General features: G+C 52.2%; 2 protein-coding genes across 3 annotated transcripts; one reads left to right on the plus strand and one right to left on the minus strand.

Moving 5' to 3' along the window:
* Nucleotides 1-212: 212 nt before the first annotated feature.
* Nucleotides 213-16,103, minus strand: SLC13A2 (solute carrier family 13 member 2). 2 transcript variants are annotated; one of them, XM_053275391.1, is made up of 12 exons: nt 15,579-16,103; nt 9,611-9,739; nt 9,239-9,375; nt 8,203-8,411; nt 7,514-7,697; nt 6,301-6,423; nt 5,371-5,592; nt 4,689-4,792; nt 4,065-4,186; nt 3,122-3,283; nt 1,908-2,045; nt 213-1,078 (listed from the first exon to the last, which is right to left on the minus strand). In XM_053275391.1, exons 2-12 carry the CDS (start codon nt 9,707-9,709, stop codon nt 911-913), a joined length of 1,668 nt encoding a protein of 555 aa, XP_053131366.1. In that variant the 5' UTR covers nt 9,710-9,739; nt 15,579-16,103; the 3' UTR covers nt 213-910. The 2 variants fall into 2 exon arrangements, with proteins under 2 accessions (XP_053131366.1, XP_053131367.1); XM_053275392.1 differs by lacking the exon at nt 9,611-9,739.
* SLC46A1 (solute carrier family 46 member 1) lies at nt 15,936-23,034 on the plus strand. Its single transcript, XM_053275393.1, has 5 exons — nt 15,936-16,268; nt 17,239-18,091; nt 19,225-19,308; nt 20,379-20,535; nt 22,783-23,034. Exons 1-5 carry the CDS (start codon nt 15,948-15,950, stop codon nt 22,847-22,849), a joined length of 1,482 nt encoding a protein of 493 aa, XP_053131368.1. The 5' UTR covers nt 15,936-15,947; the 3' UTR covers nt 22,850-23,034.
* The last annotated feature ends 592 nt before the right edge of the window (nt 23,035-23,626 follow it).

Raw genomic sequence — 23,626 nt, forward strand, 5'->3', positions numbered from 1 at the left:
TTGCTACTACAAGACCAGCTCTCCTCTGTCTTGCCTCTTTCCCCATCTCTAGGGTGTAGACCGTCTCGAAACTCACCATTAGTATTCCCGTCCCACAGATGGTCCTAACCACCCCAGATGGCTCATGCATTAACCTGAGGTTCATGGCGTGGAACAGATTCTCTTCCGCTTGGTAGCACCATCACTTGTATAACACCCAGCCATGGTACAGGTAAGCAAGTTTGCTCCAAAATCATTTTTTACTTCAGAACACAAGCATTCGCTTTCCCAGGTTTCCCTAGAGGCCCTACAGCAGATTGGCTCGATGGTCCTGCAATCTGACTTCTTGGCCTCACCCCAACAGTAGACAGTCAGACTTGAGCTGGGCATCAATCAAGCTAACAGTGCTCACTTGTGTGGCTGGGATGCTTGCAGGTCACACATGTCTGGAATGCCTGGAAGTTACACAGGGTTTGTGCATCACAAGAATGCATTTCTGACACACAGGCGCACTATGCAAAGCGTTTCAGAATTAATTCCGATGGTTCTGAGGGCGGTACTGTCGGATCCGATAATGCTGTCAGAACTATCCGACGGCACAGCCCTCGCACGCACGCACACACACTGAGTGGGACATGTGTTCCCTAGACAAGATGGAGATCGATGCATTGACACGATAACGTGTGTGTGTCTCTCTCTCGCTCACACACACAAGGTATGGCCTCACTGATTTGATGTGCACTCTTGACTGATTCTGTGGCCACAACCCACACTAGCCATGGGTGGGTTTTATTCCAGTTGGCATTCTAGGGAGATAAATCTCAGGGAGGCCACGAACCTCAGCTGCGTTGCCCATACTGGTCCTTGGACCTTACAGGCGGCATTCGAGGGGTGTTGCACCAGCTACTCCAGACGTGAGAGTCCCAGAGGCTCACCAAGTGAGCAGTGCAGTGTGAGAGGTGTTTGTTTCGGGATCACACAGGGAACTGTTCGCCCAAGATGGGAAGTGATGCAGGCCAAAGATGGGGAAGGCCCAGGTGTTGATGGCCAAGGTGATGGAAAGCACCCCCAACAGGTTCAGCATGCAGCCGGCTTTTACCTGGGATGCAAAGAAAGAGGCTCTTAGAACTGTAAGGAATCCAGCTGCTAGCTATTTCAGGCCTGTTCACACCCATTGGAATCTAGGTTTAATGTGAGTGACCAACATTACCATGATTGTGTGGACCCATGCCACGTGTGGACCCACGCCAAGGTGAGAAGCTCAGGCCGTCAAACACCTTGGCCTGGGTTCATACAATCACTTCAATGTCAATAACCCACATTAAACCTAGATCCAAACCACCGTGTGAATAAGGCCAGTACTGAACATGTGCATAGGTACATAGGAAGCTGCTGTCTACTGAGTCAAACCAGGTACTCTACCACTGAGCTGCGGCCCTGTCCAATTAATATAAGAAGCTGCTTTATACTAAGTCAGACCGTTAGTCTATTTAGCCAGTATTTTCTACCCTGACTGGCAGCAGCTCTCCGAGGTTTCAGGCAGGAGCCTTTCCCAGCCCTACCTGGAGATGTTGCCAGGGACTGAACCGGGGACCTTCCTGCATGCAAAGCAGGGGCTCTCCTGCTGAGTTACGGCCCTGATGGCGACAGCAAGGAAGCTTCTTGTTGCCTTCCTGGTGCCCCAAGGATCTGCCGCCTGAAGCAACAGCCTCACCTCGCCTCATAGAAGGGCTGCCCTTTATTGCGAAGACCGGTTTTGAAAGAGGGCCAAATCCCTCCCAGAGCCATGGGGAAAGGCTGCCTTTGACACCTCTTTCCAGGCGCTCTGATACCTCGGGCCTCCCTGCAGAACGGAACACCCTCTTTGTTCCTGCACAGCAAAAGCCTGGCACCATTGTTAGAAAGGGCAGAGCCCCGAGGATGCGTACCATGTCCATGACGTGGAGCTGTCCATGGGAGAAGACGATGGCGTTGGGGGGAGTGGCCACTGGAAGCATGAAGGCCAGAGAGGCCGAGAGAGTGCAGGGTAGCATCACGTACAGAGGGTTGAGGCAGATGGCTTGTGCCTGACAAAGACAAAAAGGCATCAGTTCCCAGGCAGATTCGCCGGCTGGCAAGAACATGGCAAAGATTGCGGGGCAGGAGGGGTTGTTGATTGGCTTTAGGGAAATGGGGAAGGGCAAAAAACCCAACTGGGCAGAGCAAGAAACACAAGAAGCTGCCTTCTACTGAGTCAGACCCTTGGTCCGTCTACCTCAGGATTGCCTACACTGACTGGCAGCATCTCTCCAAGGTTTCAGGCTGGAGTCTTTCCCAGCCCCACCTGGAGGTGCTGCCAAGGATTGAATGTGGGGCCTTCTTTATTCAAAGCATGTGCTACACCACTTCGCTGGAGCCCCATCCATTAGGAAGTTGCTGCCTGCTGAGTTCAGACCCTTGGTCCATCTAACTCAGGATTGTGTACTGTACACTGACTGGCAACGGCTCTCCAAGGCTGCAGGCAGGAGTCTCTCTCAGCCCTACCTGGAGATGCTTCCAGGGATTGAACCTGGGACCTTCTGCACGCAAAGCTGGCATTCTACCACTGAGTTTTGGCTCTGTTCCCTAAGGCAGGCGTTCCCAACTGGTGGTCCCCCAGATGTTGCTGAACTACAACTCCCATCAACCCCAGCTACATTTTCTTGTGGCTGGGGATGATGGCAGTTGTAGTCCTCAGGCCACAGGTTGGGGAAACATGCCCTAAGGAGAACATCTTACAGCAGGCAATGCTCACATGTGGCCACCCATCCCCATGCAAATCTGGGTGCAAGATCTACCCCTTCTAACAGAGCAAAGAGACACTTTTTGAAGTGGTGGTTCTCTTACATCTAGCGGGGGAGAGCAACTGGCCCTATCGGTCCCCAGCACAGCATCCCTCCAGTGGTAGTTGCTGGTGTCTTTCTTAGGGTTTTTTTTTAGATTGTAAGCCCTTTGGGGACAGGGGGACCATCTTATTTATGAATTATTTATTTTTCTATGTAAAAGACTTTGAGAACTTGGGTTGAAGAGTGGTATATAAATATTCGTCGTTGTAGTGTGTCGTCGCACACTGGAAGGTCTGGCAGCAGATGCACTTACAAGGCAGAGCCTGATTTCCGCTTACCATGGAAGCCAGGATGGGGAGAAAGAGCGAGGTGGTGGTAACATTGCTGGTGCACTCGGTGAAGACGGCAACCAAGAGGCAGAGAAGGAAGGCGATGGCAGGGTGAGGGATGTTTTGCAAAGGGGTCAGCTTGCTCCCGAGCCAACTGGAAAGATTAGAAGCCTGGAAGAAAGCAAAAGTTAGAGTAGCCTGTTGCCGCACAGGGCAAGATCCAGGAACAAGGGGCCCAGCTTCTCATGCTTGCTTACGTATTTGTTTGTTTGTTGATAAGTTGGCGATGCTATGCACATATTCATTCATTCTTTCATTCATTCAATTCAATTCATTCATTCGATTTCTCTACCGCCCTTCCAAAAACGGCTCAGGGTGGTTTACATAGAGAAATAACAAATAAATAAGAAGGATCCCTGTCCCCAAAGGGCTCACAATCTAAAAATCCCTGTTAGAGGGGGAACACTGAAGCCAGAGATTGGAGTAGCCTGTAATATTTAAATTTGTGTGTGCATGCGCAGTGGGGTGGGGGGAGATCTTTATGAGATACCCAAGCGGAAGGTTTGAGACAGAAGGGATACGCTTGTTTTAAAAGATTGGGTACCCCTGTCTTAGAGGGATGATGGGTCCTTCCCACTGCAGTCCTCTGAGGCTGGCTAAACCTGGTTCCACTCCATGTGGAATCGCATCCTGTGCTCTCTGACTGCCCCCTAGTGTTCAGCAAGCCTCATTACGTTGATTAGCTGGACCAGATAAGACATGGAAGAAAACGGCAATGCATCTCAAACGGACAACCAATCTCCTGTCTTTAGCTGGGACTAGGAGACGAGGGAATCCAACTGGGAGATTAATCTCCTTTAACCGGGACTGGGAGACGGGCCCAGCACCACCAACACTGGTTCCACAGAATGGTGACACATTTCTTCAACATAGAGGCAGCCCAGGGGCTCACCTCACTGCCTTGGGCCAAGGCGAACCCGCCTCCCAGCAGGATGACGATGTTCCAGGGCATCTTCCGATTGACCGTCGGCCAGTCCAGCAGGGCTGGAGTCACCCGTGGCTGTTTTTTGCTCTCTGAAATGCAAAGGCCACCTGTCAGACCCGGAGAGAAGAGCAGCTGTCTTTCTGCTGCACTAGAGGAGCAGGAGAATTGCCCCGGGGAATTGCCCCAGAGAAAAAGAAGCACTGATATAGGAAGTTGTTTTATAGCAAGTCAATGGTCCATCTAGCTCAGCATTGTCTACCCTGGCTGGCAGCAGCTTCTCCATGGGTTCAGGCAGGCAGGGGTCTTTCCCAGCTCTACCTGGAGATGTTGCCAGGGATTGAATTTGAACCCGAGACCTTCTACGTGCAAAGCAGACGCTCTACCACTGAGCTACAGCCCCATCCCCAATGGCGGCATACATGGGTCTCCCATCCAAGCACTGACCACACCAAGCCCTGTTTAGCTTCAGTAAGGTGGCTGTCTCATGTGCCCTTCAGACCATTGCTGCATCACTTTGGCCGGACTCACTCCAAACATCCTAGCAGCTTATAATCCCCACCAGCTCTTTGGCTCACTTTGGCCCTGACTGACCTCCTTCTTCGGTGCTGTTCTGTTGGTAGCAGCACGAGATCTCGGAAGGAATCAGGAACATCAGGAACGAAATGAAGATGACCACGGTAGCATCAGTGACATAACTGCGGAAAGAATCGGGAGATCTGTTTGGGGGGCAGTGATGGAGGAAACTCAGGTGTCAAAAGCCAGTCCAAAGAACAACATGAGAACATGAAGGAGAACCTTGCTGGAGCTGGCCCAAGGCAACCGCCTCTCCACCAGTGATTAAAAGGACAGAAGTTTCTATTTGTTTTATGTATTTAACCTATTTATATACAGCCCCAAACTCACACATCTGGGTGGTTTTTGTTCTTTAGGTGAAAGATATACTAGTAAAACATAATTGTGGGCAGCACCAACTGGCTACTGCCTGTCCCGTCATCAACCTGGTTGTGCATGGCGCCAAATGGCCAATGCCCATTATGTCACCAAGGCAACTCTGGGCAGCACCAATGGGCTAGCACCCCTGACACCACCAAACGTCTTATGGATGGCAGCAACTGGCGAGTGCCCATGACGTTACCAACAGAGGAAGCTGCCCTATACTGAGTCAGATCGCCTCACCTTATGAAAGAGACGCCCCTGCTTCGTACAACACTGAATAGCTAAACGCCCATCCTATGGCCTTTGCAAGAGAGGAATCTCTCTCTCTTTCACTCACCTCTTCCCACCCGTGCTGAAGAGGACGTTGGCCCAGCCTGGCATGAAACCTGGCTCCCTCGTGAACCAGAGGAGGACCAGGACAATGAAGAGAACCAGCACAATGATCTCAGAGAACTTCATGGGGCCCAGGGCGCGGTACTCGTCCTTGATGACATTGTATGCCATTTTTGACCTCTCTCTCTCGGACTCGCTTGCGCCACAGCCGAAATTCTTCCTGAAGCTAGGAAGGGAGAGAAAAGGGGATTCAGACATTCCTTGGAAGACTGGCCAAGTCAAAGTGCATTTTGCATTTTGTTCTATTGCTGCTGTTAATATGTCCAGGAAAATGGTCAGGCAAAGCTCTCTTCCCCAACTATTGTTGTTAGATATCCAGAGCAAATGCAAGTCAACTGGAAAGCGCAGCTACCAATTTGCACATGCAAAATTGTTTTCTAGCCAGTTTACATACAATGCAAATTAGGCGCCCAGATTTGGAGAGCCAGAATATGGAAACCCTACACCCAAGCTACTGATAAGGTGTACCCTCCAGACCATCTCCAGGTGTTGCTTATGAGTTTTGTAAAAGTGTATAAAGGCAGCAGAAGGCCCCCCCCCTCAGTATTTTGAAACTTGGCGTAGACCTAGAGACCCGGGAAATTGCTACACAACCAGCCGTCATCTGGGGTTCCTGACGAGCAGAAGGGACGTATGGTATATCCCTTGTTTTGTAACCTTCTTTAGGTATTATTCAGCTCTACCTAATAAAACTTCTCTGGCATTTACCTGGCCTTAACGTCATCGAATCCCGGAACCTGTTGGTCACCAGCTGGTGGCCACTGTGCCAATACAGGGTTTCCCCTCCCTCTTGCTCCCAAATGCAGACCAGCATCCTCCTTAAAAAGGGCTGGTGGGAGAAGCTGAAGGACCCCTGAGTGGACACGTGACTTACTCACAGCCCAGGAACATCAGCTGGAGCCAACCCCAGGAGAGCACGAGAAGGAGCAGCATGGTTGGGAAAGCAAAGCTGAACCAGGAGGCAAAGTTCACCGCGTTGTCGTTGTCAGGGAAGAGGCTGGGGAACAGAGAGAGGTGTTAGCAACCCAGCGCCTTCAGAATGGGGATGGAGAAGAGGAGAATCTCTTCCAGTGCTCACACATGTAGTCTCCCATTGAAATGCAAACCAAGGTGGACCCTGCTTAGCAAAAGGGACAATTCATGCCACAAGACCAGCTCTCCTCTCCTTCAAATGCAAACCAGGGTGCAAAAGGGTAAAGGTGCAGGAGCAATCCCTTGTAGTCTCAATGCTGGTCACCCTCTTCTCCCAGCCACCTAATGGTGCAGCAGGGAAATGACTTGACTAGCAAGCCAGAAGTTGCTGGTTCGAATCCCTGCTGGTATGTTTCCTAGACTATGTTTCTCAGACTATGGGGAACACCTATATCAGGCAGAAGCAATATAGGAAGATGCTGAAAGGCATCATCATCTCACACTGCGCGGGAGGAGGCAATGGTCAACCCCTCCTGTATTCTACCAAGGACAGCCACGGGGCTCTGTGGTTGCCCAGAGTTGACACCGACTCGACAGCACACCTCTTGCCTGTGTGCATTGCCTGCAGGATGCCTCTGAGTACCAGTTGCAGAGGAGTAACAGCTGGACAGAGGGCCTGCCCCTTTCAGCTCCTGCCTGTGGGCTCCCCTGAGGCATCTGGTGGGCCACTGTGTGAAACAGGATGCTGGACTAGATGGGCCTCCTTGGGCCTGATCCAGCAGGGCTGTCCTGATGTTCTTCTTATGTTCTTATGTTTACCTTTCTGAAAGCAAATATGTGCTTATTACTAAACTGCAGCCCCTCTCTCCAAGGCCAAGCATAAATAAACGTGGAACGGTGGCCGGAAGATGGTTGAAAACACTCACATACTGCCTTGCAACCCAAAAGCAAAATACGAAAGTGAAAGCAAAACGTTAGGAGCGAAAGTGAAAGTAAGACGCGGCCCTGCGAGTGAAGTGTGAGAAAGCGAAAGCGAAAGCAGAATTGGGCATTTAACCATAAAACTAATCAAAAACGAGTCTCACACTGGCAAACCACAATAAGGAGAACGGGCTTCTGCTCTCATTTCATTCCTTGGTCTGAGTGAGCCCAGGACGGGAAACTTTGATACTCACCTATCCACTTGTCCTTTTAGAACCAGGTTGGGAGTAGTGCCTGTCAGGGTCGCGATCCCACCAATACTGGCCGAGTAACACACTGCAAGGCTCATTCCTTTGCAGAAGCTCTGATGCTTCCGTTCAATCTCTTCCTGGTTGCCTGGGACCTCCTCTTTCTCCACAGTCACCACGTGTCCGTTAGCTGCAGGGGAGAGTGGGAGGGGAGGGCATGGAAAACAAGGCAGGGAAAGGTTGTCCTGGGCAGGAAAGGCCAGAGCAGCACATGGAAAAGATGTCATGAGGAAGCTACTTCATACTGAGTCAGACCCTTGGTCCATCTAGCTCAGTACTGTCGACACTGACTGGCAGCAGCTCTTCAACGTTTCATGCAGGAGCCCTACCTGGAGATGCTGCCAGGGGTTGAACCGGGGACCTTCTGCACACAAAGCAGATGCTATGGATGCTCCGAATGAACATATGAAGCTGCCTTATGCTGAGTCAGACCCGTGGTCCACGTAGCTCAGTATTGTCTGCACGGACTGGCAGCGGCTTCTCCCACCTTAATTTTTTGCTGGCACACAACCATTCCTTGGGAGCCCGCGCAGGGCTTAGAGTCTGACTCCTGCCCTGATTTTCTTTGTGAGAACAGGCCTCCTGAGTTGTGAAGTCCCGGAGAAGACTGAAGTGGGTTTGACACATCTGCTTACCCTGCTGGTGAGCTGTCTCCTGCAACTCGAAGGCTTGGTTGACGTTCCCACTCCGGGCTTCTGCTCGCTCCGTGGCCAACCTTTCCTGTTCCGACTTGTGCATCTGCTCCAGAACTGCATACGCAATGGGCACCATCATGGCAGTGGTAGCTGTGTTGCTGATCCACATGGAGAGGAAGGCCGTGACCCCCATGAAGCCCATCAATAGTCTACCACAGAGAGAGGCCACAACAGTGGATCACTGTTAGATTCATATATTATCTTATAACCTAGTAGATTACTGCTATTAGATTCATAGATTATTTATTTATTTATTACATTTTTTACATTTATATCCCGCTCTTCCTCCAAGGAGCCCAGAGCGGTGTACTACATACTGAAGTTTCTCCTCACAACAACCCTGTGAAGTAGGCTGGGCTGAGAGAGAAGTGACTGGCCCAGAGTCACCCAGCAAGTAGCATGGCTGAGTGGGGATTTGAACCCGGGTCTCCCCGGTCCTAGTCCAGCACTCTAACCACTACACCACGCTGACCGTTAGTAGATGACTGCTATTAGGTGGATTAGATTCATGGTTATTAGATTAGACTATCATTGATACATAGATTAGATTCATAGTGTGTTCGCTTTGAACGATGAAGCCTAGATTGAAATAATGAATCGATTTTCAAACAATAAATCTGAACCAGGCTGTTTATTCTCAGCAGAAGGCAGCCTCTCTGAGAGCAGGGTCAGACTACGGGCGCATTCTCACAGCCAGCACAATGTGAGTTGGAGCGGGGCTCTGGGATCCCCAAGCCGTGCGAGTCCCATGTGAGAACCCGGCATTTTACTGAGAATCTGGATCCGCAGCTGTGGGAACCTGGATCAAGTTCAGATCGGCCTGCTCAGATCAGATCCTAGATTCCTGACCCGGGCTTTAGCCGGGTTTGCCGCCAGAGAGGTCTGGAGCCAAATGTAAACAGAAGACATTTCTGAAAAGGGCTCCCCTAAATTTCCCGTCCCTTCCCTTCCCTGCGGCATGTCCAGCAGTACTCACAAGGCAGGTCTGACCCCAACTAGCAGCAGCACACACAGGGCAATGCGCTTGTGAAGGTTCCAGTGTTCCACCGCGATGGCCACCAGTAGCCCTCCAATGAAGAGCATGTTGGTGTCCTTGAGATATTCCATGCACACCTGCCAGAGAGAAAGGCCTATCAGCAGGGGAAGGTTCCCTGGATTTGCGGGGTGTGGGTGGGGGGAGCTGTGGAGATGGCCAGCCTTTCTCTAGCTCTCTTGTTTGGATTGTGGTCTGGATTGTGTGAACGACCGCAAAGAGAGCTACCCACAACTGCAACCTGACCCTGACCTATTGCAAATTTGGGGAGATAACCAGTGCTGGGTCTTTTCCCGCTCCTGCATCATTTCTTACCTGTGAGGACTCCATGATCCCCATAAGTGGGAACAGCACGACAGGGAAGAGGGCAGTGACGGCCAGTGGTAAGGCCTCTGTGCACCAGAACAGGGCCATCAGGATGATAGTGTAGCCACATTGTGCTTCCTGAAAGGAGGGGGGGGGACAGAAATATGGGGGCAAGGATGTTTTGCAGAGGTTAGCATGTATTCCATGCAGAAGATAAAACGGAGGGTGACCTCCAGAGTGCCAGGGCAGCGAGAGAGAAGCCTAACAGAAAGCCTCTTCACAGAAAGCCTCTTCACAGAAAGCCTCTTCACAGAAAGCCTCTTCACACAAGCATCTAAACCTCACGTATCTGCCCCTAAAGCAAAATATGTATAGCGTGCTGGGATCTAAATATGTCACAACAAAGCCGAAAAAGGATCCCTCATAGAATAACCAGTAGATTGAGAAATATCACAATGAGATTGAAATTGCTATAGAGAGAAAGAGCAAGCTTTGTACCTATCTATACAAGGGCATCCTTGAGAAACAATCAGAAGAGGCAGCACCATTACTGAGCATTTCTACAGCTCCAATCTTACTATCACAGGAATGGTTCTACCAAGATCGACAAAACAACCAGTCTATTAATATCAAGAAATGTGAACACATTGATTTGTATCAACATACAACATAGGAAGCTGCCATATACTGAGTCAGACCTCGGTCCATCTAGCTCAGTCTTGTCTTCACAGACTGGCAGCGGCTTCTCCAAGGTTGCAGGCAGGAGTCTCTCTCAGCCCGATCTTGGAGATGCTGCCAGGGACGGAACTTGGAACCTAGATGCTCTTTCCAGAGCGGCTCCATCCCTTAAGGGGACACCAGAGACAGTGGAGAGAAGCTACGTTGAGATGACAAGGAGGGCAATCCCCTACCAATGCCATCTCCCACGCAGTATGAGATGATGCCTTTCAGAATCTTCCTGTATCACTGCTGCCTGATAAAGGTGTTTCCCATAGCCTGGGGAACATACCAGTGGGGATTCAAACCGGCAACCTCTGCCTTGCTAATCAAGTCATTTCCCTGCTGTGCTGCCCTCACATAAAAGAGGCCCTGTTTTACAATGCTACGCCTCTTTATTCTTTGGTTCATGAGCCCAAGGCATGGGGAATGGGCACCATACTCTCCGCTCAGGAAACATCAGACCAGCTCCAGCAATTGTCTTGAACATAGTTTCAGTCCTAACCTGTTGCCTGAAAGTGTTTTGCTCCCTGTGACTAGTCTTTGCTCAGACACAGCGATGTCCATGCAAGATGAAGGACTGTACGCCACTATGAGCGTCTTTGACATTTGTATTTATTTCCTTGATACATTTGTGAGAGAGGGAGGAGAATTTCTCCCTATCCACATTCTCCATACCATGCATCGTTTTATAGACCTCTATCATGTTTCTCTTTAGTCACTTTCTGCCCCCTAGACTAAAAAGCCCCAGAAGTTGTATCCTTACCCCATCAGGAAGGTGCTCCAGGCCCCTGATCCTCTGGGTTGCCCTCTTCTGCGCCTTTCCCAGTTCTACAGTCTCCTTTTTGAGATCTGGTGACCAGAACTGTACGCAGGACTCCAAATGTGGCCGCACCACAGATTTCCATAAAGGCACTCTAATCTTCGCCGCTTCATTTCCAAACCCCTTCCCAATGATCCCTCGCATGGGATTTGCCGCCTTCTCAAAGCAGCTGCGCATGGAGTCAGCATTTTTGGTGAGCTGTCCATCAGGACCCCGGCCAGTCACCCACAACTCAGACGACCCCACCAGTTTCTAGGTGAATCATTGCCCCAATGTGCATCGCTTTACACTCATGCACACAGAACTGCAACATTCAAAGTTCTTTTATTCGGGGGACCCCCTGAAGAACAGCTACCGCAATCTTTTTATTCTCCGAAAGCAGTCCACTATGAAGCTTCCATTGCGCTCCGACATCAGCCGGAGAAGGAGGCCTGATAAAAGGGAACTGGCCTTTAATTGTTTCATTGCAGGCAATCCACACTGGGCACGGAGGAGTCCCCTGGAGTGAGCTCCCGTTTCCCTGGGCAGAGCATCTGAAAAGCGCCTTACCTTGGTAGGGATAGCCAGGGGCAAGGGGAGAAGCAAGATTGGGGTCAGCCAGGTGATCAGGTAGTTCCGGTGGGCCACGATCCCTCTCCAGACGGCATGCATGGTGTTGCTGGAGAGCCAGGCCAGTGCTGAAGGGAGCTGAAAGGAGCTGGGACTGTCCCCCACGGCTCTATATAAAGCTTCCCGAGCAGAGGGAGCTGACCTTGGCACCTTGGTACCTGCTGCCAGACTGTGATTGAAGCCCTGAGAGAGAGTGGGGAGGGGTTAGGCAGTAAGAGACCGGGCGGGCCTGCAATCTGCCTGCCCAAGATGAAGAAAGTTCTGCTGTCGGGTGAGCTTGGGGATGTCCCAGTTCATTGTTTCCTGCTGTGCCACGTTCCCACTCCCAGGGACTGTTGCCTAAGCTGCGCTGGGCAGGCTGTGACTTCCTTCCAGGGCTGGAGTCTTCCCTGTGGAGCAGTGGGTCAAAAGACCAAGGTGGATCGGGCCCTCTGCAGGGCCTTATCTTCTAGGGGCTGGCTGGGTTCACACAGTCCCCAGGATCCTGGTTTAAAAGTCATAGGACCATAGGGAGCTGCCGTAGACTGAGTCAGACCATCGGTCCATCTAGCTCAGAATTGTCTGCCCAGACTGGCAGCGGCTTCTCCAAGGTTGCAGGCAGGGGTGTCTCTCAGTCCTATCTTGGAGACGCTGCCAGGGAGGGAACTTGAGACCTTCAGAGGCTATTCTCAGAGCAACTCCATCCCCTAAGGGGAATTTCTTACCACACTCACATGTCTCCCATTCAAATACCAACCAGGGTGGACCCTGCTTAGCAAAGAGGACCATTCTGGATCATGCTTGCTACCACAAGACCAGCTCTCCTCCCGTTTCCAACATCAAAGAACTTGGGGGGAACCAAATATTGGATTCAGGTGGATACAGTCCGAAATCCAGCGTTGCCCAGACCCACATGGACACAAATGTTGTGGACCCCTCTTTTGGATGGTGGTGCCTAGGAATTCTCTTTGAGGAAATTGGCATTCCCAGTGGGAGCCATGCTTGATACCCGGCTGTGAATCTGTGGTGCTTTCTTATTTGGCACGCAGCCTATGTTATCTGCTGAGGATTGGAAGATTATGCAAAACCTGCACATTACATAAGGCCATAAAGGCATTAAAAATGGCAATAATTAAGCTGCCAAACGGGGGTCAGTCACATCGCTCGGCTCTCTTTGGCTGAGGCAGGCACACCAAGGGGCTGGGCGGTGGAATCTTTCAGAAGCAAAAGGGAAACGCAGGCAGATGAACAGGAAACTGGAATCGGTTCAAGGCCGTGGACAGCAAGGAGGGCATCCCTCCCACCAAGACCACACCTTCAAAACCAGAGAGCCTTTCGCAACAGCTTAACTGAGCCATTAAAAAAATAAATAAATTGCCAATCATCTTCCTGCTTTGGTCGATGAAATGTCAGTCTGGTTCACACAAACATTCAAATACAGAGGCTGTTGAAATTGGGGTAGGTGGCAGGATACCCAGATCTCTGAGATCTGCATGGTTGTCTGAACCCGTGCTTTCCTCTCCAGGGCAGCAGGGTTATCCAGTGCTTGTGGCCAGCTTTTTACTGAAGGTGGACAAGAAGACAGGGTACCTACCTTGATGCTCCAGGTGTGAGAAACCTCACCCCTCTTCTACCCAGCATGGAAAACCATAGAGAGCTGTCTGGAACAACAGTGTCTGTTGTTATCAGTATCTGGTGGGCCACTGTGCGAAACAGGATGCTGGACTAGATGGGCCTTGGGCCTGATCCAGCAGGGCTGTTCTGATGTTCTTAGTGTCACTGAAGACCCCTGGTTAGGAAGGGCAGAATTTGGCCAGCCTGGAGATTCAGGAGAGAACTCGACGAGGCCACTCCTGAGACCAACGCATGGAAACACAATAGGGCATTCTGTATAGGAAGTCTTACTGATGATTTCCAACCTGTAATTAGAGTCAGGTGAAGATGGGCTTCAATGCTCTCCATGGATGGTGAAGCTGGACTGGCAGTGACCCTGAAAGGGGAGGAAGAGAGACCTGGGTTCTTTAGCCAGCTTGCGCTCACAGCTCTCCACGCAACATGGGGTTGTGAGTTTTAATTGGATGTTTTCGCCGTTGGGTGGTGAGAACCATTTGTTTAGAGAACCCTTTGTTATGGGGTGGCGAACCAAGTTGATGATTCATGACACCAACAAATTTCACAGGTGCAGTTGTGCGACAGACAGCCGTTCATTCCAAGGGCCGCACATCATGTTGGAAGCCATGATGATAATGGGGAATTAAATATGTATCTGTGTAGCTGGCGATGTCATCTACAAGGCAGAATCGATTATATTCTCTTTTCAGCCTCTCACCCCATCCACATCTGCTCCCCATTCCAATTCGCTCAGTTGTAGCCAAACCTAGGTGCAACTAGCCCATTGCCACGAAGTGACTTGTCTCTTCCCAGAGCGGCCCCAATATCTTACAGCACTCACACATGTAATCTCCCATTCACATGCAAACCAGGGCAGACCCTGCTTAGCAAAGGGGACAATTCATGCTTGCTTCCACAAGACCACCTGCCTCCCCACACTTTATTTATTTGTCATATTTCTATGCCGCCTGATATGTGCATCTCTAGGTGGTGTACACGATATAAAACACAACAAATATAAAGCAGGGTAAAAACAACACAATTTCACGGAATAAAAATGCTACATGCAGGTGGAAGGGGCCACTGGTAACCAAATGGACACCCACAGTTATCAGCTGATCGTCTCAAAGGAAACAGTGCTGGGGGGGGTTTGGTACTGTTTGTTCCTGTATTTTCATAAAATGCTGATAACAGTGATTACTGCCGAGGGCAATCGCCTTGGCTTGCAATTTGCAATCATGGCAATCAACAACAGGCTGAGTCAGGAGAGGTGCAAGCATTCTTGGCCCAGTCCTGCTACCGGCCTTGGGTGTGCTTACAACTGTTCCTGATGGCAATGCCCCCAGCAACACCTTGGAAAAGCTGCTGCCAGTCTGTGCAGGCAATACTGAGCTAGACGGACCAAGGGTCTGACTCAGTATATGGCAGCTTCCTATGTTTCTGTGGTGCGGACAGACAATGGGAGCTATACAAATGCAGGGGTCTGCGCAACTCAGGTCTGCGCAAGAGGCAAAATTGTGCCAGCCCAGTTGCATGGGGACATAGAAAGCTGATGTCTACTGAGCCAGACCCTTGCTCTGTCTAGCTCAGAACTGTCTGCACAGACTGGCAGTGGCTTCTCCAAAGTTTCAGGCAGGGGTCTCTCCCAGCCCTACCTGGAGTTGCTGCCAGGGACTGAACCTGAGACCTTCTGCACGCCAAGCAGATACTCTGAAGACTCATGCATGCAGAACTGCAATACTTGTTGATGCTTTGTCGCTTTTTGGCAGATGCTAATTAGAACACTGCCTGCCTGGGATATGAACCTAAGCGGCAGAGTTATATCTGGACAGTAATAATGAGGTTCAAAATACTACAAAGCCACCTTCCACAGGTCCACTGGTGGTCTCTGTATCCAAACATCTTTCCTGCCTCCCCCCCCCCCCACTTCTTATGTTTCCTCTCCTAGTGCCAAGAACCAGATTGTATATCCCTGATGGCCAGGGTTAGTGTGCTTGGCATTTCTCACGATTAGACTGTATCCTCCTTGGGGCACAGTCTTTTTCTTAAAGCACTTTTGCTTTGCACATCCTATGTATCAGATTCTAGGCTCCTTGGGGCAAGAATCTCTTTCTCCTTGGCACCCTCCATGGGTCAAGGAACCTTTTTTCTCCCGCACCCCACCCCACCCCACCCTACCCCACTCCCGCTGGCTTTTTATTTTTTCCCCTTTCCACTATCACATATCAAATTGCATACTCTTTGGGGCAAAGTCCCTTTTCCTTTCCTTCCGTCCTTCCTTCTTCTTTTTTTGCTGGGCAGTCTCCACCACTATATTGCATTCTCCTCGGGGCAAGAGTCTTGCTTTCCTGTTTTTCGGCTTGGCACGGCTGACACAGCTGCGCGCTCCTCAGGGCAGGACCCTTCCTTCCTTCCTTTCTGGCACGGCTCACACATCAGATTGCACACTCCTCGGGGCAAAGTCCTCCTTCTGTTTTCGGCTTGCCCCGCGTGGTTCTATCTCCTCCGTTGTTCCACTGACTGGACGCTCCTCGGGGCCGAGCCTACCGTTCTTTTCTCCGCTTCGCGTCTCACGTGCGCGCTTCCTCCTCGCTCCTCCTTCCCAGGATGATGGCTACGGCGGACCGCCCCTCGACGCCGCTCCGCCCTCTGGCCGCCGCAGCCATGCCGGAGCCGCCGGCGGAGGGGCTGCCCGGCCCCGATCCCCCGCCGGCGGAGGACCCCGACCCCGACCCCCGGCCACCCCGCACCTGGCGACTCCGCGCGGTCGAGCCGGCGCTGCTGCTGGCCACGGTGGCGGCCACCCTGCAGATCCCGCTCTGCACCGAGTACCTCTGGGAGCGCCTCGGCGGGGACAACGCCTCGGCGGCGGGCAGCGGCCACCACGGCAGCGGCGGCTGCAGCAACGGGACCAGTCCCGAGCAGAAGGTGAGTCGGGAAACCGGCCCCGTGGCGCTCTGCTCGCGCTCAGAGGCACGCTGGCGCTTGCTGGCTGGGTGTCGCTCTCCGGCTTTTTGCTTCCCAGCTGAGCAGCCGGGGAGGGCGCGTGTGGAGGGAGCCTCCCTGAGTCTGTGCAGGTGCTTCCTTACGCGACAGAGAGGCCCTTGGGCTTCTGGGATGATGGCGGCAAAGGACCGGGCTTTCCGGGCCCAGGGATGCTCAAGGTTGGGTCCCCAGATGTTCTTGGACTTCAGCTCCCATAATCCCCAGCCCCAGCGGCCTTTGGTTGGGGATGGTGGGAGTTGACGTCCGGTGACCCCTGATGACCCAGCAGTGGAGCATTTCTCAGCACACTGAAGTGCCTTTTGAGAGGGAAATGAAGATATTGGCTGTTAGACGGGAAACCAGCTGGGCCCAGGGAGGAGTCGGCCTCCTGGCCAGGACGACAGCAGAAGGGCTCGGGAGCTGGGGCGAGTGGGGGCAGCAAGGCAGCAGCGCATCCATCCCGGTCTCAAAGCAGTGCCCCTGCCACCCTTTTCTCTCCCCAGTCAGCTGGGCCAGCTCCCAGCCCCAAGTGCTGCAGAGGGGTTTGGAGGGGTGAGCGATGGCGGGGATATTGATTAATTATTTAAATTGTTTGATTTAAATTTGAGCTCTGCCCCTGCACGACAAGTCACGGTTGATTTCGGCCCAATGGGGACCTTTAGGCTCTGCATCCGTGCCTTAGGGGATGGGGCCACTCTGGGAAGAGCACCTGCATACTTGCTTGCAGAAGGTTCCAAGTCCCCTCCCTGGCGGCATCTCCCAAGATGGGGCTGAGAGAGACTCTTGCCTGCAACCTTGGAGAAGCCGCTGCCAGTCTGGGTTGACAATGCTGAGCTGGATGGACCAAGGGTCGGACTCGGTACAAGGTCGCTTTCTACATATCACACCCCGCCTTTCTTTCTGTGTCTTGCAGGCGCTGGAGACCTTGGTGGCCCACTGGAACCTGTACATCCACCTGGCGGGCTTCTTCGTCGGCCTCTTCTCCGTGACTCTCTTTGGGCCCTGGAGCGACAGCGTGGGCCGCCGGCCGATCCTGGTCCTGCCCGCCCTGGGCCTGGCCCTGCAAGCCGCCGTCTACCTGGTGGTCATGTACCTGAAGCTCCCCGTGGCGTACCTCTTGCTGGGCTGCATCCTGAGGGGCATGACGGGGGACTACAACCTGATCCTGGCGGGCTGCTTCGCCTACGTGGCGGACGTCAGCGACCGGCATGGGCGCACCTTCCGGGTTGCCGTTTTGGAGGCTTGCATCGGCCTGGCGGGAATGGTGTCCAGTATCGCCGGCGGGCAGTGGCTCAAAGCCCAGGGCTATGTGGCGCCGTTCTGGCTCGTGTTGGCCGCGGGTCTGGGCGCTGCCTTCTACGCCGCCTTCTGCCTCAAGGAATCGGTCGTGCCGAGGCGGCCGGGGAGACTCTTCACCCTCCGCCATTACGGGGCCATCTGCCGTCTTTATGGCGCTCCCAGCCGGGGCGCCGTCGGGAAGAAGCTGGCCCTCTACTCGCTGGCGTTCTTCCTCGTGATCACGGTGCATTTGGGGACGCGGGACCTCTTCGTCCTGTACGAGCTCAGCTCCCCGCTCTGCTGGGGCTCGGGGCTGATCGGCTTTGGCTCGGCGGCCGTCTACCTGGCCTACCTCACCAGCCTGGTGGGGCTGCGGCTGCTTCAGCTGTGCCTGGAGGACAGCTGGGTGGCCGAGCTGGGACTCCTCTCCAACATTGCGGGGCTGGTGGTGATTTCGCTGGCGGCGGCGACACCCCTGATGTTCACAGGTGGCCTGGCGTGGGGGGAGAGCTGGCCTTGCAGTAGCAAGCGTGAATTGTCTCCGTTGCTAAGCAGGGGCCGCTCTGGTTTGCGTTTGAATGGGAGGCCATGTGTGTGAGCGCTGTAAGATCTTCCCCTCTTAGGGGATGGGGCCAGTCTGGGAAGTGCATGTAGGGGCTTGCGTGCAGAAAGTCCCAAGTTCCCTCCCTGGCAGCATCTCCAAGATAGGGCCGAGAGAGACTCCTGCCTGCAAGCTTGGAGAAGCTGCTGCCAGTCTGTGAAGACAATACTGAGCTAGATAGACCAAGGGTCTGACTCAGTATATGGCAGCTTCCTATCTTCCTAATCTTCCCCGGGGTGGATGCTAAGCCAGAGGGCATGGAAACAACCTAGCGATTGCTTTTCTGCACTGGAGCAAGGTTTGTTAGTTGAGTTTAGAAAAAAAAGGGCGACTAGGTGGAGAGGGGAAACAAACCAATGGTTCATAGAACAAATCAATCCAGAATTTTCACTTGAGGCACAAATGACCGAACTCAAACTATCATCCTTGGGACACATCATGCAAAAACCCAGCTCCCTTGAGAAGTCCATGATGCTGGGAAGAGTTGGAGGAAAGAGAAGAGGACGACCAGTAGCAAGGTGGATGGACTCGATGACGACAGCAATGAAGGCACCACTGAGAGACCTTCAAGGCCAAGTGGAAGACAGATCCTCCTGGAGAGAATCTACCTCTGCGATCGCTAAGAGTCGGCACCGACTTGACAGCCCTTAATCAATCAATCAATAACCCCCAGTGAATCCCCCTCCTCCGTGAACTACGTTTACTTTTTAAAAAGTCATCTAAGCTAGTGGCCTTCGCATTTTGTGGCAGTAGTTTCCCAAAGTTACCTCTCTGGGGGTGTGAAAGAGAACTTGCTTTGGTCTGTCGTGGATCTCTGCAGGTGAAGGGTTGCCACGCTCCCCAGCAAGCGATAGCATTCCACGTGTACTCCATTAACTATCTGAAGCAGGCTTAATTGTAAAGGGGTTCCCCCTCCCACTCCCAAGGAACCCTGGGGATTGTGACCCAGTCACTAGCAAAGCCAGCCTTGTGACCCCCTTCTGAGCACTTACATGGTTCCCTTTCTCTCTTGCCCAACAGGCTATGGACTTCTTTTCCTTTCAATGGCTGTTACTCCCGTGATCCGCTCCAAGCTGTCCAAATTAGTGGATGCAACCAAACAGGGTAAGGGTAGCGATGGATATTCGGTCCACAAAAATCTGTGCGTTAGGGCAGAGCAGAACGGAGACCCAGATTCTGCAGGAGTGGGGCATACCCTGTGCAGAATGTTACTTCCTTCAGATCTTGTCTGCTGTATTTGAGGCGAGCTCCTGTGGGAGCCAGCATTAATGGTGCCCTTTGCTCAGCAGGGTTTGCCTTGGTTTGCATTTGGATGGGAGACTATGTGTGAGTATTGTAAGGCTTTCTACTTAGGGGATGGGGCCATAACTCATTGGTAGAGCATCTGCTTTGTATGCAGGAGGTCCCAGGTTCATCCAGGACAGCATCTCCAAGTAGGCTGAGAACAGACTCCTGCCTGGAACTTTGGAGAAACCGCTGCCAGTCTGGGTAGACAATACTGAGCGAGATGGGCCAAGGGTCTGACTCAGTATATGGCAGCTTCCCCTGTTCCTAATAGCTTGACTGCTCCCCCTTCCCCTCTCAGTAGGGTCCCCTTTTCTCAGGAGTAAGTCTCGGAGTGAATGGGATGGAATAGACATAAGTTCTCGCTAGGAAAGCGTGCTTTAAGGTCCGATTCTGCTTCCAGTTTTCTTTGGCAGTGCCAAAGGGCTCTGAGAGGAACCTTTGTACAATGTTGGATCAGGTATTCCTTTTCTCCCACACCCAACGAACAGGAAACGTTCCCAACCCCAATAAAGCTAGGTGAACAGAGGAGATTGGCAGTAAAGATTACCAGCATCAAAGGTGTTTATTAACTATTAATAAGTGTGCAGAAATAAGTTTCCCAATCCAAATAAATAGTAGTCCACAACATATTTGCCCACGTGCATGGCCATGGGTGTTCTTATGGCATCATGAATTAAAACATCGTCAGCATAAAGTCCAGCTCTCTATAAATATTGCAGGCTTCTAATGAGAAACGCCCCATAGTATTCAATATATTCCAGGGTTCAATAAAACAATTAAAATCAATTCGCCATTAAAAAGCGAAACAAAATGACTTTGTATTGATGCGTGGCCGTTTCCCCTCGGCAGCCCCATGCGTGGCTTTAGCTCTGGTCTCCCCCCTGCAGGTGCTCTCTTTGCTGCTGTGGCCTGTGTCGAAGGGCTGTGCTCCCTAGTGGCCACGGGGGTCTTCAACTCCCTCTACCCGGCGTCTTTGTCCTTCATGAAGGGCTTCCCATTCCTCTTCGGAGCAGCCACCCTCCTGGTTCCAGCTGTCATTGTTGGGTAATTTTCTCCTCCACTTGGGCCTCCTGTGGGTGGTCCTCGGGCCCGGTGGGTTTTGCTCCGGGGGTGCTTTGGGGTCTGATGGGGGATGCCTGGGGTGCACAGAATGCCTCGCTCTCCCTCTCATGAGAGGAGAGCTGGTCTGGTGGTAGCAAGCATGACTTGTCCCCTTAGCTAAGCAGGGTCTGCCCTGGCTTGCATATGAAAGGGAGACTTGATGTGTGAGCACCGGAAGAGATTCCCCAGGGGATGGAGCTGCTCTGGGAAGAGCACCTAGGTTCCAAGTTCCCTTCCTGGCTCCTCCAAGATAGGGCTGAGAGAGACTCTTGCCTGCCACCTTGGAGAAGCTGCTGCCAGTCTGTGAAGACAATACTGAGCTACATAGACCAATGGTCTGACTCAGTATATGGCAGCGTCCTATGTTCCTTGCAGCCCTAAACAAACAGCCCTCCAACCTGCTGCCACTGGGCACGGGGTGGGCTTTCTGCAGCCTTTCCCACAGGGCCCTTCTTTAAGAAGGCTCTCCCGGGTCCCTTGCAGCCACGCCTGACCAGGGAACCTGCTTACTTCACTCCCTCCCTCCGGGCAGCTTGGCCGAAGGAGGGGCCCCCAAAAGCTCCAGAGCCCAGCCCCTGTTGGAAAACCGGCCTCCTGGCCAGGGCAAGCTACCCCTCTGCCACGCCCTTGGCACCAGGTAGGCCGTCCCCACAGGGCCTGCTCAGCTCCTGGGCACGAGAAAAGGTGGCCGGCTGGCTGCTATGGAGAGAAGAGCCGAGCCAGCATCCAAGCCAGCTTCCCGGCTTCGGAGTGGAGAGGGAAAGAAAGAGTCTCTCCTTTGCGGGGCCTGCCTCTGCTGTTCCTGGAGGGCAACACTCTTGCCTGGCTAGACCCCACTCCTCCTAAACAGAGGAGGGTTGAGAGAGTGGCTTCGGCTAGTGGGTAAGGACGCTCTGGAGGCAGACTCTGTGTATAGGTGCCCTAGGTCACAGAGTCTATGTGGACCAGGGCAGCCCAGCGTCGGCCCTCCTGCAGATGTTGGCCTACAACTCCCATAATCCCTGGAGATTGGCCACTGGGGCTGGGGATGATGGGAGTTGTCATCCAAAAACAGCTGGGGGGTGGCTGATTTGAGCAGGCCTGATGTAGGCACTTGCTGTGTGTGTCTGTGTCTATAGGGGCACTATTCTCTCTCCAGGTACTAAAGGAAAGGAAAGATTGTGCCGTTGAGTCAGTGTCGACTCCTGGCACCCACAGAGCCCTGTGGTTTTCTTTTGGTAGAATACAGGAAGGGTTTGCCATGGCCTCCTCTTGCGCAGTCTGAGATGATGCCTTTCAGCATCTTCCTAGATCGCTGCTACCTGATATAGGAGTTTCTCATAGTCTGGGAAACAGACCAGCAGGGATTTGAACCAGCAACCTCTGGCTTGCTAATCAAGTCATTTCCCCACGGCGCCATTAAAGGGTGTCTCCAGGTACTACATATGTATTTATATACCGACACTTTTTATATAGAGACACTTGTGTCTTTATATACAGTATAGACACATCTAGACGCTGGTCCTCCTGTCTACACATAGACTAGGTGTAGAGTCACGGCTCTAGTATCCAGACACTTAAGAGTCTCTTAGTGTTGAGGTAGAGGCAGTGAATATCTACTTAGTGTCTATAAATAGACAATCAGTATATAAAATGCCTATGTAAAACTGTCGATACTTATTTTAATCAGTAAGGCCTTTCAACTTGACCTTGAGCCAGACACCCCCAGCCGCAGAACTTCAATCGGTTTGAACTTGACCCAGGGACCCCCAGCTGTAGAAATGCTCCTAACATGGAGTGGAGAGTTGCTGTTGTGGTCGTCAGCATGACTTGTGCCCTTTGCTAAGTGGGGTTTGCCTTGGTTTGCATTTGGATGGGCACGTACCTCTGAGCACTGTCTGCTGTGAGAGATTCCCCTTAGAGGATGGGGTCAGTGGTAAAGCACATGCTTGGCATGAAGAAGCTCCCAGTTTCAATCCCTGGCAGCATCTCCAAGTAGGGCTGGGAAAGAACTCCTGCCTGAAACCTTGGAGAACTGCTACCAGTCAGTGTTGAGCGAAATGGACCAAAGACCTGACTCTGTAGGAGGCAGCTTCCTATGTTCTTGTAACATGGCCAAGGCTACCCAGAGATGCTCCACCACCCTATCAAGCTGAGCTGGCTTCTTGGAGGTCCTAACCCTGCTCTTTTCTCCTTCCCTCCCGGCCCCAGGTGGATCGAAATCAAGGACACGAAGCCAGACTACAGCCACTTTTCAGACTCGTCGCAAGAATCTTAGCAGTGATTGGCTAAGCTGACCTCCTCCCACTCCAGGGTCAAGGACTTGGAACCGTCCCTACAATAGGATGCCTTTTCCAGAAGGAAATCCCCATCGGTAGCCCTGTGTTTCTGAAGGCGTTTGCAGAATGGAAGCTGCTTGCAAACAGAGCTGGAATAAAAGGTCCCCATTATCACGCACTTTAACCTTTCATAATGCTGTTTCATTCGGGCAAGCAGGCTTGCGTTTTCTTGGTTGCACCGTTTTACACAACAAATGCGTTTTGATGATCCTGCTCCATCTCCAGTGCTCTCAGGTGTACATAAATATTAACGAGGTAGTTTCCAGTCAAAAATGGTAATCAAGAGCTTTGGCCGATGGGCTGATCAAGAGGCCACCTTGCTGAGAATTGAGACCCCTGAAGATGTAAAGTTGTGCCGTCGAGTTGGTGGCAACCTGTAGCAACCACAGAGCCCTGTGGTTGTCTTTGGTGGAATACAGGAGGGGTTGACCATTGCCTCCTCCCACACAATATGAGATGATGCCTTTCAGCATCTTCTGATATCGCTGCTGCCCGATAGAGGTGTTCCCCGTGGTCTGGGAAGCAGACTCGAACCGGCATCCTCTGGCTTGCTAGTCAAGTCATTTCCCTGCTGTGCTATTTGGAGCCTTTCCTCTGAAGATGTAGGTTGGTACTTTTCAGTGCCTCAGCAGTGGGATCCCTCCCAAGGGAAACCTCTGCCCCAAGCTGTGCACTGCAGGCATTTTAGAAAAAGAATAAATGTTTTCTTGTTATAG

This window comes from Hemicordylus capensis, chromosome 12 (assembly GCF_027244095.1).
Source record: "Hemicordylus capensis ecotype Gifberg chromosome 12, rHemCap1.1.pri, whole genome shotgun sequence".
Lineage (NCBI taxonomy): Eukaryota > Metazoa > Chordata > Lepidosauria > Squamata > Cordylidae > Hemicordylus > Hemicordylus capensis.

Bases quoted from the DNA above. Each gene is read 5' to 3' on its own strand.
- SLC13A2 (XM_053275391.1), bottom strand. From the start codon at position 9,709: ATGGCCCTGTTCTGGTGCACAGAGGCCTTACCACTGGCCGTCACTGCC. The intron at 9,376-9,610 runs GTAAGAAATGAT...TCTCTCTGGCAG, and splicing joins GGATCATGGAGTCCTCACAG to GTGTGCATGGAATATCTCAA. The intron at 7,698-8,202 runs GTAAGCAGATGT...TCTCCCCTGCAG, and splicing joins GGAGACAGCTCACCAGCAGG to CTAACGGACACGTGGTGACT.
- SLC46A1 (XM_053275393.1), top strand. From the start codon at position 15,948: ATGATGGCTACGGCGGACCGCCCCTCGACGCCGCTCCGCCCTCTGGCC. The intron at 19,309-20,378 runs GTAAGGGTAGCG...TCCCCCCTGCAG, and splicing joins AGTGGATGCAACCAAACAGG to GTGCTCTCTTTGCTGCTGTG. The intron at 20,536-22,782 runs GTAATTTTCTCC...TCCCGGCCCCAG, and splicing joins GTTCCAGCTGTCATTGTTGG to GTGGATCGAAATCAAGGACA.